Source organism: Rhineura floridana, chromosome 4 (genome assembly GCF_030035675.1).
Source record: "Rhineura floridana isolate rRhiFlo1 chromosome 4, rRhiFlo1.hap2, whole genome shotgun sequence".
In the NCBI taxonomy this organism is placed as follows: Eukaryota; Metazoa; Chordata; class Lepidosauria; order Squamata; family Rhineuridae; genus Rhineura; species Rhineura floridana.
In genome coordinates this window covers 82,666,218-82,681,148 of record NC_084483.1, presented here as the reverse complement: position 1 = coordinate 82,681,148, position 14,931 = coordinate 82,666,218, and the positions used below count along the sequence as shown (strand labels likewise).

The 14,931-nt window shown below is 38.7% G+C and overlaps 1 protein-coding gene across 8 annotated transcripts in view; it reads right to left on the bottom strand.

The window, feature by feature from the left end:
- Positions 1-9,258: 9,258 nt before the first annotated feature.
- Positions 9,259-14,931, bottom strand: part of LIN28B (lin-28 homolog B) — a 159,616-nt gene continuing 153,943 nt past the window's right edge. For all 8 annotated transcript variants that reach the window (XM_061623453.1, XM_061623450.1, XM_061623452.1 and 5 more), the window contains one exon: positions 9,259-14,046. In XM_061623453.1, coding sequence (XP_061479437.1) covers positions 13,677-14,046 — 370 coding nt within the window. In that variant the 3' untranslated portion in view covers positions 9,259-13,676. The remainder of the gene's footprint in view (positions 14,047-14,931) is intronic.

The following is a 14,931-nucleotide window of genomic DNA, read 5'->3' as shown; positions in this document are numbered from 1 at the left end:
GAGCATCTTGCCTCAGTTATCCATGCTATGGTAACCTCTAGATTGGACTACTGTAATGCACTCTACGTGGGGCTACCTATGAAGACGGTTCGGAAACTTCAGCTAGTGCAAAATGCTGCGGCCAGAGTTCTCACTGGGACAAAGAAATTTGACCATATAACACCTGTCCTGGCGCAGCTGCACTGGCTACCGATATGTTTCCAGGCCAGATTCAAAGTGTTGGTTCTTACCTATAAAGCCCTAAACGGCATCGGACCGCAATACCTGATGGAGCGCCTCTCTCGCTATGTACCTACCCGTTCACTACGCTCAACATCGAAGGCCCTTCTCCGGGTCCCAACCCATAAAGAGGCCCGGAGATCAACAACTAGATCTAGGGCCTTCTCGGTGGTGGCCCCCGAACTATGGAATGCCCTCCCAGACGAGATACGCCTGGCGTCTTCTCTGTTATCTTTTCGGCGCCAGGTAAAAACTTACCTTTTCGCCCAGGCTTTTTAAATTTTGTAAATTTTTAAATATTTTAATTTAACATTTTAAACTTAATATGATCTTAATTTAAATCTCAATGGCAATTTTATTAATGTTTTATAATTGTACTATATATATATATATTTTCCACACTTGCTCATATTTTAATTGTGATTTTATTTGTTGTACACCGCCCTGAGAGCTTTCTGCTATAGGGCGGTCTAGAAATGTAATTAAATAAATAAAAATAAATAAATTTTTTTTTATTTTTTTAATTTATTATTTGATTTACATCCCACACTTCCTCCCAGTAGGAGCCCAGGGTGGCATTAATAGAACCACACATCATTTAAAGTTTCTACTCCTTTTATTAAGTAATTATTCATAATACATTTATTTATTCCATTATTGTAATAGTAAAATACGGTAATTTTTATATGATTTTAAACATCATTCACAATATTTTGATGGATTCTATGAAGTTAATAAAGTTAGTTATAATAATAATAATAATAAAAGAAGGAAAATACCAGATCTCAGAGCCTGGGTACTTTTCTGGGTACTCCATTTCCATAAAGATATAGATTAAGTGGAACAGGTTGACAGAAAGGCAGCACAGATAGTAAGCAGTGGCGAAAATATTCCAGTGGAAAGGTTGAACAAACTAGTTATGTTTAACCTTGAAAAGACAGAGAGGACACAATTGCACTTTTCAAACATCTGCTGTTCTTCTGCTGGCTCCAGAAGGCAGGACTAGATGTAATGGGTTTAGGTTACAGAAAAACAGATCTCAGTGGTGGCTGGTGGTTCCATGTCAGTGGGACAGTGTAATCTGCTCTGGGTTTTAGTCTGAAGATTCAAGGAACTGTCCAAGGTGCTGAAACCAGAGTGAATTACATTGCCCCACTGACAAGAAGCCACCAGCTGCCACTGATAGATTTTGTTTTCACATTAGAATAAACTTTTAAATGTTGAGGAGCACCTCTACAAACGGACCCATTAGGCAGAGGGAGGGGCTTTTCCTCACTGGACCCCTTCAAGAAGAGGCTGGACAGGCATCTGGAAGAGAGGGATGCTCTGTTCTGTTTCTTCTTCACCAAGAAAAAAGTTGGACTAGTTGGCCTACAAGGCTTTGCTTCTACTCTTATGATTCATTAATATGCATTCATTTGTGAAGTAAAACATCTGTCCATAACCTTTTATAGCAGTGGTGGAGACCCTGCAGCCTTTCAGATGAAGTCCAACAACTCCCACCCACCCTAACCAGTGACCATTCTGGCTGGGAATGATGGGAGTTGGAATTTGTGGAGAAATCATCTTGTTTCTGAGATAAACGTTTTTATTTTAAAAGTGAATTAAAGCATTTCTTCTGTATAGTTCAATGTAAAATGTTAACTGTAAACTGGCATGAGTTTCTGCTGAGAGCTGTGGAGAGATATGGTGTATTAGTAGGGGACCTTCAGTTGGCCTGAGTGACAGTTAAACTGTTGCTTACAGTGTGTCAAAGCAAGCATAGTTCTTTGTGTGAGGTTTCTGTCTCGATATACAGGAGCTTGGACACTAGAAGTTGGTAAATTATGACTGGCCAATCACCAACAGTACACCTTCTCAAATGCACTACAGAGTTTCAAATGGGGAACTCTTTACTGCAGCCAATCCCAGTGAGGCTTGCTGTCAGTACCGATCAGCTGATTGGCACTGTTAGAGCCCAGCTTGCCAAGGAACAATTGGGAATGCGCTTTAAGCACCTGATTGTTCTTTTGCAGCCACATCTTTATCTGCCCCACATTTGATGTCACATCTGGTGGGTGTGGTTTCAGGAAAACAGTCATGTGGACCAAATTAGGGCCCTATGTCTGATTTAAAGTCACAGGAACCATATAGTGTAAACATTCTTATCGAAAGCAATTGTAACACAGCAAAGTTAACTATCTAGTTGATATAAACCATCTGTTTATATTAATAACTATTGAAAATAAAGTGTAATCTACTTTGATACTGCTTTATATTTGGATCTCTGTGCTGTTTTGTCCTATGCTTAGCCATAGCTACTGGTGGTTAAACTGAGGTAAAAAATAGATGGTACTGAGATACATGGTTGCAGTGGTAATAAAGGGGTTATGAAAAATAATAGGTCATATGCTAAGGGAAGAACACTAATGTGCAGGTGGCCATAATAATAAAGGAATAGTGGAAAGATTCTCCACAGAATCCAACAACTGCATTTGTTGATTCCCAAGTTGCAGCTAAGCACATACTAGGTGAAGTCAACGATTGTGTTACCAGTTCAAAATCCTTTTTTAAAAGGCCCCAAGATACTTTTTTTAAAAAAATAAAAGCTCAGATTCTGGGCAACCTGCTGGGGGCACCACTGAAGGTCTTTGAAGGCACCACGGCACTAGCGGGCAAGAGGTTGGTGATCCCTGATCTAGCCTATGTTACTTAGGCTACAATCCGTGTCTACTCAGAAATAAGGTTCATTGTTGTCAATGAGACTTACTCCCAGGTAAGTGTGTACCAGATTGCCTTACTTAGATTTATTACTTTGTCAATGTTATTGGTTCATTATTAAACCATTAATTAGTTTATGCAAATTGTATCAAATTTGTTGCTGTTTCATCATATGTAAGTTGCTTTATTTTCAGATATTTCATCTTACGTGTTTTATTTTCTCTAAGATCTGTACCATTTCAGAATGTCAATAAGCTATGTACAACGTTATACTGAGTAATTTGCTTCAGTTGATACTCTTTTTTGGTCTCTTCAAAATCTAGTGCTTCAAACCATTGAAACATTATATACAAACATGAAACAGGTGCATGTGAAAGCATACAGCTTACTGAAAAATCAATTAATGAACAAAATGTCTGTGGTATTATTAGTACGTTGTCAGAAGTGGTATGACAAGCATCATTAAAGTGGTATATGTCTAATACATATTCATCTCCAGGCACTGTGGTTTATTTATTTATTAGATTTATATCCCACCCTTCCTCCCAGTAGGAGCCCAGGGCAACAAACAAAAGCATTAAAAACACTCTAAAACACAATAAAAACAGAGTTTAAAATATATTGAAACAAAAACTCTTAATTTTTTTTTAAAGTAAATTTATATGCAGTAAATTTTCTTTGGGCAACTGAGGCTGAAATTTGATTGAGGTCATCCAAGGAATCTATGAAAGATCTGGAATTGGAACTCTAGTTTTCTATGAAGAAGTATAATATAGTAGAGTGTTGGACTACAGTGGCGTCACTAGGGTTGGTGTCACCCGGTGTGGTAACTCATGGTGTCACCCCCCAAGGACCTCCTCCCGTACCAGACCTAGGGTGCCTAGGGTCGGGGCGGCTCTGGGTTAGGGTTGCCATATTCCAGTTCCACAAATCCGGGCAGGCTAATTTGCATATCATGCAAAATATTTGCATATTATTTGCATATTATGCAAATATTTGCATATTAACATTTGGATTGTCCAGTTCTGTTTTTGTGCCTAGGAATTACCACCAAAAACTGGGGAAAGATGTGAGAAATCTTTTTTTAAAAAAACTTAACATTTTCAGCCTTAAATGCCTAGACTCTAGTTTCCAACACTATGGAATGCTGATTAATTGATTAAGAGGATTTATATCCTGCCCTTCTGCTGTTAAAAACAGAGCTCAGGACAGCTTACAAATATAATAAAAACAATAAAAATGCACAATCAATATAAAAACATAATAAAAACACAAAATAGCAACAAACATAAAGTAAGTCAGGGCAGCAGTACAGTTAACCATTACATATACGATATATTTCAGAGATGTGGTGGGTGGAGAAAAACAAGCCAAAATGTTAGGAAAAGGAGTCTTTCACGCCACATGCTCAGTTCTAAATACTGTTGCAGCAAGTTTTACAAGTTCCTCCGGTATTCTACTGGTGCAGGCACTCAGACATTCAAAGTATCTGTATGTTTATAAGGTTTTATAAAAGCACAGCTTTGCTTAACTCAAAATTTCTTCTCTTTGATCAACCACATCTACACAGGTTCCACCTCCATACTCAAAATGAAACTGGGCCTGGAAGTGTGCAACAACCCCACACATACCTTGCTAATTAGATTACCAATGCCAGGATGTCTGTTTTATCGACTACTCTCCTGCTCCCCCCCCCACCGGGCATCATGAAAGACCCAGTCCTGGGCTCAGAAAGAAAATAAATATCTAGTCCTCTTCAAAGTACTGATAAGCCTCTTGTTTTAATTAAAATAATAATTATAAGTTCTTGCTCTTATCACTAATGGGAGTTAATTATCTTGCATATGCTACTGTTGCTTCTATGGCTGTAATGGAGTGAGGTTAAAGATAAGTGAAATGCAAATAGGGGAAAAAAACACAGAAGGCAGTAACACTTTCCTAAATGTAATACCATACCAACCACAACAAGATTCCTATGAGTAAGGCAGAAAACTAAGCATCTCACAACCAGTCAGGATTCCTAACCAAAAACCAAAAATATGATAAATGAAGAAATATTTATATAAGCATGACTATCAAATATATTTATTATTTACACAAACTAAAGATATTTATAGTGCAATCCTAGATTTACTTATTCAGAAGCAAGTCCCAGTGTATTCAGTGGGGCTTACTCAAACAGGGACAGAACTGCAACCTCAAGTGATAAGCAACTTCATTCACACAACCCAAAATTCCGAATCATGCCACTTTACGCTGTTTTGCAACTGTTTATACTTCTTTTTATGGTTATTGGATTTTAAATGGCTTTATTTCTTGTTGTGAGCTGCCTTGGTTTCCAACCCTACCTCACAGGGTTGTTGGAAAGACTACACACACACACACTGCAGATGTATAAATACATACAGCCCATAGAATAGTTTATTGTCAAAGCAGTTGGTCATTGCAGAAAAATCAGTATTAGTTTTAAAATAATCAGTATTAGTTTCCTACAGAATAAAAACTGTAATACCTAAGTAAACCCTGCCTACTTGCTTTAAAATAGGACTGGAGGTGCGGGGGGGACAGAAAGAGAACACAAACACAATTCTTTTTTACATTCACTCCAAAGTCCCATTGATTTTCAGCACATTCATAACCATGTCTACTCAAAAGTAAATCCTATTGAATTCAATGGGATTTACTCTGGACATATGGGATTAGCAATGCTTTTACCCCCACAAAAGCAAGTATTGGGAAGGTTTTCAAAACACTGCCCAGGATCTGACTCCTACACACAAGAGGGGAAAAAACTGAAATGTATATACTTACCCAATTTATGAGATTTTCAGATAAACGGGGGGAAACCACCATTTTCTGGCCTTGCAATGAGGTTTACTAGACACTGCCACAGGTCAACCAAACACTTCACTGATTGGCTGCAATCCTGAATGGGCGGGGTTAAAGCTACGAAGTGCTATACAGTAGTTTAAAAAAAGATTTAACGGGGGGCTGACGTTTTTATGTATATCTCGAGAACCGGACCACCTAGAAACTTAATTTTTTTAAAAAATGAAAGCTGAGAATCCGGGCCAGCTAAGGGGCTAAATGGGCACTAGGTGGCATGCAAAGAATCTGGGTAAAACCCAGCTAACCGGGCAATATGGCAACCCTACTCTGGGTGACACCCCCCTCTCATGGTGTCACCCTGGTGCACTCCACACTCCCCGCACCTGGCTAGTGACGCCGCTGTTGGACTAGGACCTAGGAGACCAGAATTCCAATTCCCCAGTCAGTCATGAAGCTCACTGGATGATCTTGCACCAGTAACTGGCTCTTAGCCTAACTTCCTTCACAGGGTTTTTGTGAAGATAATATGGAAAGGGAGAGAACCATGTATGCCACTTTGACCTCTTGAAGGAAAAGATGGAATATAAATGAAGTAAATGAACCAATGTATCATGGTTAGTGACAGACTAGGGCCTGGAAAGACCAGGATTCAAATCCCTGCTTAGCCATGAAGCTCACTTGGGCTAGTCACTGTCTCTCAGCTTAAACTACCTCACAGGTTGTTGTGAGGATAAAATCAGGAGAGGAAGAACCATGTCTGTATGTCTTTTTGAGCTTTGTGGAGTAAAGGTGGGATATAAATTTAATAAATAAAAAATAGTAAACCATAGTGGTTCATCAGAGTACCTGTTTCATTTGACTTTAATTGTTAATGTTAACTGTTAATGTTCGTTATTAATTTATCATTCTTAAAACCAAAGCATTTATGTAATACTTCTAAAATGGTCAATCTCTGTTTGCCTGTCTGTCTCAAGCTCTTTGAGGCTAAGACCTGCTTCTTGCTTACATAGCTTACAGAGTGAACTATAAGGAGGATGAATACACACCAAGAAAATCTTCAGAAAAAGAACAGAAAGATTTTAGGCTAAACACAAACAGTATTTTTTACGATGAACACCCTTCCCCTTCCCCATCCTCCAGACACATAACAAAATATCAGAAACCTTTGATAAATGCCAACATTATATGTTTTATTTTTCATCATGTAATCTTTTTAAACCTCAGTCACAAATCGATGATTGATAGAAATAAAAACAGTAGGCAATAGGCATTAAAAGAAAATATATAAAATACAGGATATGTAGAAAGGCAATCAGTGCTTCAGTCTAGCAAGACAGACAGTAAACATGTGAAAAATGACCTTCCAAAAAAATAAAATTCAAAAACTCACTGTCTTTCTTTTAAAAGACTCAAACAATTCAAGTGATTTAATTATACCTTGTAAACAAAATACAAATCAAAATGGACCATGAGGTAATCTATATACTACAGAGGATAGTTTTAAAAACACTAGATAAAAAGACAATATTCTAGAAGCATAGATATCAGTTTTCACTTTGGTCTCTGGATATTGGGTTTACTTTTAGCAACATACAGATTCAAGCCAATCTGGTAATACTTGTCAACCAGTTTGTTAGTTAAAAAGTAGTAAAATGCAAGAGGTAGTCAAACCTATCATCATCTCCTTCCTTAGTTAGTCTGCCATTTTAGGTTAGCAACAATTGTACCAAGTGTTCAAGTACATTCTAATATTCAGCTCAATTTTCAGTTTGTTGTGCTGGCTGCATCTTCAAATGATCGTAAAAGCAGAGTTAGCAACTAGTTTTATTTGAGGGGCACTTGGATTAGGGAACCCTCAAAGTGTATGGTTGTCAGGCCTTGATGCCACCAAATCTGCTTTTCCACATCCTGTTTGCATATCTGGGTTTAGCAGTTGGAGGGCAGGGACAGATACCACCACCTCCAGAAGGCTGAATTTGGCCCAGGGACCATAAACTGTTTCCTCAATAAATGCTTCCTAACAGAGCAGCTGAACTACATGAAGCCCCATGAACATTGTATTATAAAAAGTTTCCAATGCTAACATCTTGTTCCTAAACAGACATGATGACAGAAGTAACACAACCAGCATATCTTAAAAAGGCTGTCAATATAAAACATTTAACAAGTCCTTAAAAGCGAGCAAAGACAAAATAATCAAATCTCATTAAAGACATCTAGTAAAATTAAATTCAGTGCATCTGTACACACTTACACCTTTTCCCAATTACTTTCATTTCCATCATAATGCAAGGGGAAGAAACACACACACACATATATTTTTATGATAAACATTTCTTAGAGATAAATTAATTTAAATTAGCTTTAAGACTTAATGAGATCTTCCCACATTCTTTATCATTTTTCTTACAAAGAAGGTTACAAGGTCTATAAACACTTTTATGGGTCTCCATCCACAAAACTACATACTTGTAAGTAACTCTGGGATAGCACTAGCACAAATTAAAGGTTTTTAAAAATTAAGTAGCCTTTATTTGGCAAAAGTATCACATTTTTAGAGATAATTTTAGTGCCCAAAGAGCACCTAAGTAATTATCCTGTTGTCTTTTCCCTTTCAGAATGGCCTTTCTAAGAGATGCTATGTAAGTGTGAACATAGGTCAATTCAGTGGCACAACCCCCACTGACTTAGTAAAGTGTCTGGAGAGGTTCTCAGGGTCTATCAACTGGTCAGAGATTAGTTATCATATACCTATGGAGAAGGGGCTCCATTCCTGGGGATGGGGGAGATGTGCTGGTGGGAGCCCCATTTCAATTAATCTGACATAATTTGGCCTGGGGTGCTGTTCAAAATTCATGCTGTTTTTTAAAATGGAATTCCAACAGAAGCTCAGGATACTGTACCGTTCAGAATGAGAGGATGATAGACTCCATAACATGATGCTTAAACAGAAAACTAACAATGTAAACGTTGTTGCTAGCATGTACATACAAACATTTAGAGATGTTGACACTAATCATCTGAAGACTGTTATGTTGGCCTCATTCAGATGTAACAATCATGGTCCAAGAACAAGCCTCCCCCCCTTTACTTCCCATCATGAAGTTAGTTTCAGTGCAGATATTAGCCCTGTTTGGACATTATCCAGGGGTGAGAGCAGGGCAATGCCTACTGGCCATGCTCCTGTATCCCAGTTGGGTCCAGCCCTTCCACACTGAGGGAAGGTGTGAAGGAAACCTGCTCTACAAACGCAAGCACCCTCACAGTTTCAAACTCTGACCGCACAGGGCTCTTAATCACAAGGGTACTCTACCATGTGTAGAACCTACATGCTTGAGCAGTGGTAACAGGCCAGGCAGAGGATGAGACAACAGTGGTGGGTACAGTCCTGCTCTTCTACTTCATGCAATCATAATTGCATGGAACAGAATGCTTGAATTGTGGTTTTTAAACCAAACTGTAGTTTCTTAAACCAAAGATACTTTGAAGTATCTTCTTCAAAGCTGGGCATGCAAGGGGTGGAGAGAAAAGAGTATGCAGGCACAAGGCTTACTCTCAGTCTGATAACACATGGCCTATTGGACCGAAATTGCCTATCCAGGTCATTGTGGCATTCATCCCAGAAACCTGGACCAGTTAGTAATTGTGGGTTAACCCAATTACTTGGGTTTGCCCATAGTCGAAGTAGTAAGAGCCAGGAGTGTATATTTTAAAGAGTTGCTTTACAGCAACTATTATTTTTGGTGTAGCACAGCCAGGTCCTGTAATTAGCAGCAATGAAGCAGCAAAGTTACTTCACCAACTGAAATGGGAGGGGAATGTAATATTCCATACATTTAGGAGTACGCCCAAGTTGTAACAATGCTACTTATATTTATGTCAAGCAGATAATTTGATCTTAGTAATAGGGGACAAAAAACAATAACATTTATGTAATTTTATTGTAATCTGGGGATAATTAGTTAATTCCCACATACCGGTTCTTCCCCAGAAAACTGGTTACCTTGCTTGTGGGTGTGTTTGTGTATGAAACAGCACCTATTTCTCTTTGAGGCAGAAAAGCAAATCTAAACTTTAAAGAGACTCTCACATCATTTCAAACGGACATATCATGTTTAAATTAAGTACATATTTTGGCCTAACATTTTTGCAGTGAAAGCAAGTTACATAGAAAGGGACTGTTAAGTACAGAATAATTTTAAAAACAACAGGTATGTACCATAGAAACAACAGCCACCGTTAAGGCCTGAACAGCACACAGGTGTTGCTTATGTGGTAAGTATGAGGTAGTTGTTTGCTTGTAAACAGAATAACTTTATTATCCCCTATGTAAACAATGTGGCTTAGAATATCAGAAATGGGGAGGAGCTCCCCTGCCCACAACTCTGAAAGTCAGCCGCACTTGTGCATGTCAAGTCACAAATGTTCACTTAAGTCCAGGAATACCACTGTACTTCTGTTCTTGTGGGAAAGCATAATGCAAAAGGTGGATATTTTGAGTTATCAGAAACTCCTTTATATATAAACAGAGGTAGTGACTATCATCAGCGCACAACATGTATATAGAATGAAAGGTCTATTTTTGGTTTGTTTTGAGCAAGCAAATAAAAGCAAGTGATCTGTAAAATAGAATAATAATAATAAAAAGGATTGACACGGCATTTCCCTGAGCAAGGTTCTTTGTCCTGAGAAGGCTGTTTTGTAATAGTGACCATCCTCCAATATATAAAAATAAAACGTAAACTTTTAATAACAAGATAGGTTTGATAGGTTCTCTCAGCAATTCAGTCTGTGGCTGCTGGAACTCATTTATTTCACAATAATGTCAGGATTTTAAAGTATGTAAACAGGGGAATGGCCAGTTTTCAAATCCACTATTTCCATCTTACTATATATATAGGTCAAGAAACTTTGGTTTTTTATTTTCAAAGTGACCTAAGTTTTGCATTGTTGCTGTTTAACCCAGTTATCATACCTGCTAGAAGGTTACGCAATGCCACTTTGATTTGTCTACATAACTTAAATAAGTTTACAATCCTTACATAAGGCAAGGAAGTACTCTATACATATATCACATTCAGTATCGTCAAAAAAACAAACGTTTCATTGTAGCACACCAAGAACTTCAGTATAAACCATTGAGATTTCCCCCCTCAAACACTGTCATGGAATTCAAGCAAAGGTACATAGGATTTGTGCTTGTTACTGAGGTGACTGAGACATATACATTGCATGAACAAAAGGTGGTGGCAGCAGCAGCAGCAGCAACGCAGGATTTCAGCTCTCTGACATGGAACAAATGCTTTCTCTGCATAACTCCTATGCAGCGAATGGAGTTACATCAGACTTGATTGAAAGCCTATCAAAACATCCTTTATTGCTGTCAGTGGCACAACAGATAAAATGGGCAAGAGTCTAGTCAAAGTCTTTGCAGTGCAGTCCTACGTCTATTCAAAAGTATGTCCCATTGAATTCAACAGAGCTTACTCTCAGGTAAGTGGGTACTGGATCAAGGGAGACTCGTTTCTGAGAAATTTTCATCAGCAGCACATTTTAATGGGAATAGGTCATAATCTACAGAAATTAGTTTATACACAACCTGGGCTTCCTTGGAATGTTCCACAGCAGCTGCCACTGTTTAGGAGGCAAATCACAATGCAGCTTAAAAAAATAATTAGCTCAATATTGTCTACGCTGACTGTCAGTGGTTCTCCAGGGTTTGAGGCAGGGAGTCGCTCCCAACCCTATCTGAAGATGTCGGGGCCTGAACCTAGGACTTTCTGGCATGCGAGGCAGATGCTCTACCACTGAATGATGGCCCCTTCCCCCAAAGTTTGGAAATCACTGGTCTACACTGACTGGCAGCAGCTGTCCAGGCTTTCAGACAGGGAGCCTCTCCTAGTCCTGTCTGGAGGAGCTGGGGACTGAACCTGGGGCCTTTTGCATGCGTGATCTGCTACTGAGCTACAGCCCTTCCCCATATTTCAGCAGCCTATATGTGTATTATTATTAATGCAACTGATTGGTAATGGAGCATTTAAAAGTATTGACTGACACCAAGAACAATTGGTTAAACAAACAATCTAATGGTCAACAACAGAGTAGGAGAAACATTATTATGATGGACACTAAATCATTCTTGGGTTCATGATCAAATAATAGGCAGTCAATTGGCTTTCTAATCTTACTATAAATTGGGTTTTCCAAAGTCAAGTTAGTTTGGCAAGTCCTTAAGCAAGTGTTTATAATTTATGGTTGTATGTTTTTGATTATTAAATTTGTATTAAAAACTTAAGGCTGCACTCCTGTGCCCACTTACCTGGGAGTAGACCCTATTGAACTCAATGTAACTTACCTCTGAGTAAACATGCACAAACTTTTACATTGCATTGTAAATATAAAATTTGACATTTCTAAAATTAAAAGGCCAAGTGGTCTATTCAATTTCTCTCTCAAAATAGAATAAAAATCCACAAGGAAATATTTCCACTATTCACTTTTCAAAAGATGTAGAATCCATTCATCTATATAGCATGCCATTTAGTGAAACTGAGTCAGAAGAAGATGCTAATTGCTGCTGCTACCTTCATAACACCTCAAGGTTTGCACAAAATAAAAAAGATTCAAGGTGGTATCTCAATACCACTCTAAACAATCATTTAAATGTATACATTCTCCCTCTCACTCACCTAACCTGCATTTAAACCATATTAATTTAATACAATATTTGAGACACCAGCACAGAAAATGATGCATTCATTGTCTTTGGGGGAAAGGGAACAAGAGGGGAACGCCTTTACTTTTTTTAACACTGTGGCAATTCTGAAGCATATTTAAACCAAGGCATTACCCTTTCAAGGTGAGAAGTTTAAAAGAAGCATTGCTGTCCTGCATAATAGGAGGAGAGAGAAAAACCTCTACCCTGAACCCTACAGGGATGTCTTAATATCTTAAATACCATGACCATGGCAGCTTTAAGTAGTAACATTTCTTTCAGATTTTCATGAAGTAACGGCTGTGATTTGCTCCCCCCTTCTCTTTCTTCCATAATAAAAATATATATTAAAGAAAAAAATCCAGGAATACATATTCAAAAAATACTCAGACTATTGCCTTCAGTGGATTATGTATCCAAGGAAACAGGGTGTTGCACATATACATTCAAGACATGTATACACTCAGACATGGTTTAGCAAGAGAGAAATGAGTTGCAGCTTGCATGCCTCACTTTCTGTCTCCCCTTCTGGTATGACTGCAAGACTTGTGAAGCTTTCACATCAAATATTTGATTACCTGCAGTTCAGCATTATGTCTAACTTTAAACTTTAAAAATTTTGTACTATTTTGAATCTTTTGTTGTGCTTGTAGGCTGCTTTTTATAAGCATTTGCCAGTAAAAGCAGCCTAAAAATATTTTAAATAATAATAACAATAATAAAATCTGTGGTTAATCTTAACTATGGTTTATCGAATCTAGCCAGCTTCATAAACCGTTTGAAGTTGGTTTGTTTCAAATAAACCATAGTTAAGATCAACCTCAGTTTGTCAGGTGTGGATGGAACGTCAAGCTGCAGTTAATCAAAAAGAGAACTAAAAACTTCCCAACTCCTTGCAGATATGTTGGAAAAGGAAAGGGAGGGCTGGGAGGGGAGAAACATATGATCCCAACACTTGCTGCAGTTTGTTCTCATCACAGCAAGCCATGGTTTATTGTGATGTCTCAACCAGCTTAATAAAATATAAGAAATTCAGCTCAAATGAATTTGGCTTGCAGTGATATAGGTCTGCGTCTGTTTTTAAAAAGACCACATTTCTCAACAGTAGTCAAAATTTGAAGTAGGTTGCAGGGTTTGTGAAATTATTCTCCTTGTGCTTGAATGAGGTAGACATCCCAAGAGGGTAAGGAGATGAAAGGCTGTGAGAAAAGCTCTAAGTCTTTTTCCTTTTTTGAACAGAGGGCCCCTTCCGGCTTTGTTCTTCAGGTGATGGAGATAATTTACTTGAAGCTGCTTCTTGTGGTGATCTACCTGAACGTTCTAAGACATCTGCTCGTCCCTCCTGAGAATAGGATGAAGATGTGTAGCCATAAGCCCCTCCTCCTTCTCTCAGGAATGTTGATGTGGAGGGCTGGGGATCTGCTTCGTATCTTCCCTGATAACTAGTGGGCTGCTGCGGAACAGTTTTATGTGGGCAGTTCGCCACCATGTGCATGATACTCTGACAGTAATGGCACTTCTTTGGCTGTGGAGGTAGAGTACATTCCTTAGCATGATGATCAAGGCCACCACAATTGTAGCATCTGCAAAATATAAATATTTTAAAAATGGTGAGGTTTACAAGAAACATTTCTGACCCTATCCATTAGAAAAGGGAGAAACTCCTCAAATTATTTGTTCAATTTCCTCATTATTCAAAGGTATTCTCACATGGAAGATGCAACTTGAAGGATTTATTGGTTATTGTATAGGCCTATGCAGTTTAAGAGCAGAGCGATAATGAGTAAAGTGAAACCTCTCTTGCATCTAGGATTTCTTCCATTCACTCACAGTCTGGTAAGATGTGTGCCACTTTTTTGTTTTTGTTTTTTTTGTGTTCAATTTATATACCGCCCACAGCCCGAAGGCTCTCAGGGCGGTGTACAGCATAGGATAAAATACAATAACATCACAAGAACAATAGAACATAAATATAAACAATAAATAACCTCATATACATTAAAAGCTTAAAAGGTAGATTAAAATGCCTGGGAGAATAAAAAGGTTTTCACCTGGCGCCGAAAAGATAGAAGTGTAGGCGCCAGGCGGACCTCATCGGGGAGACTGTTCCATAATTCGGGGGCAGCCACTGAAAAGGCCCTAGATCTTGTTATGACCCTCCGAGCCTCTCTGTGATTCGGAACTCGGAGGAGGGCCTTAGATGTTGAACGTAGTGAGCGGGTAGGTTTGTATCGGGAGAGGCGTTCCGCCAGGTACTGTGGTCCCGCACCGTGTAAGGCTTTATAAGTCAAAACTAGCACTTTGAATCTAGCCCGGAAACAAATAGGCAGCCAGTGCAAACGCGCCAGAACAGGTGTAATATGCGCGGACCGCCTGGTCTTCGTCAGCAGTCTCGCTGCAGCGTTTTGCACTAACAGAAGTTTCCGGACTGTCTTCAAAGGCAGCCCCACGTAGACCGCATTGCAGTA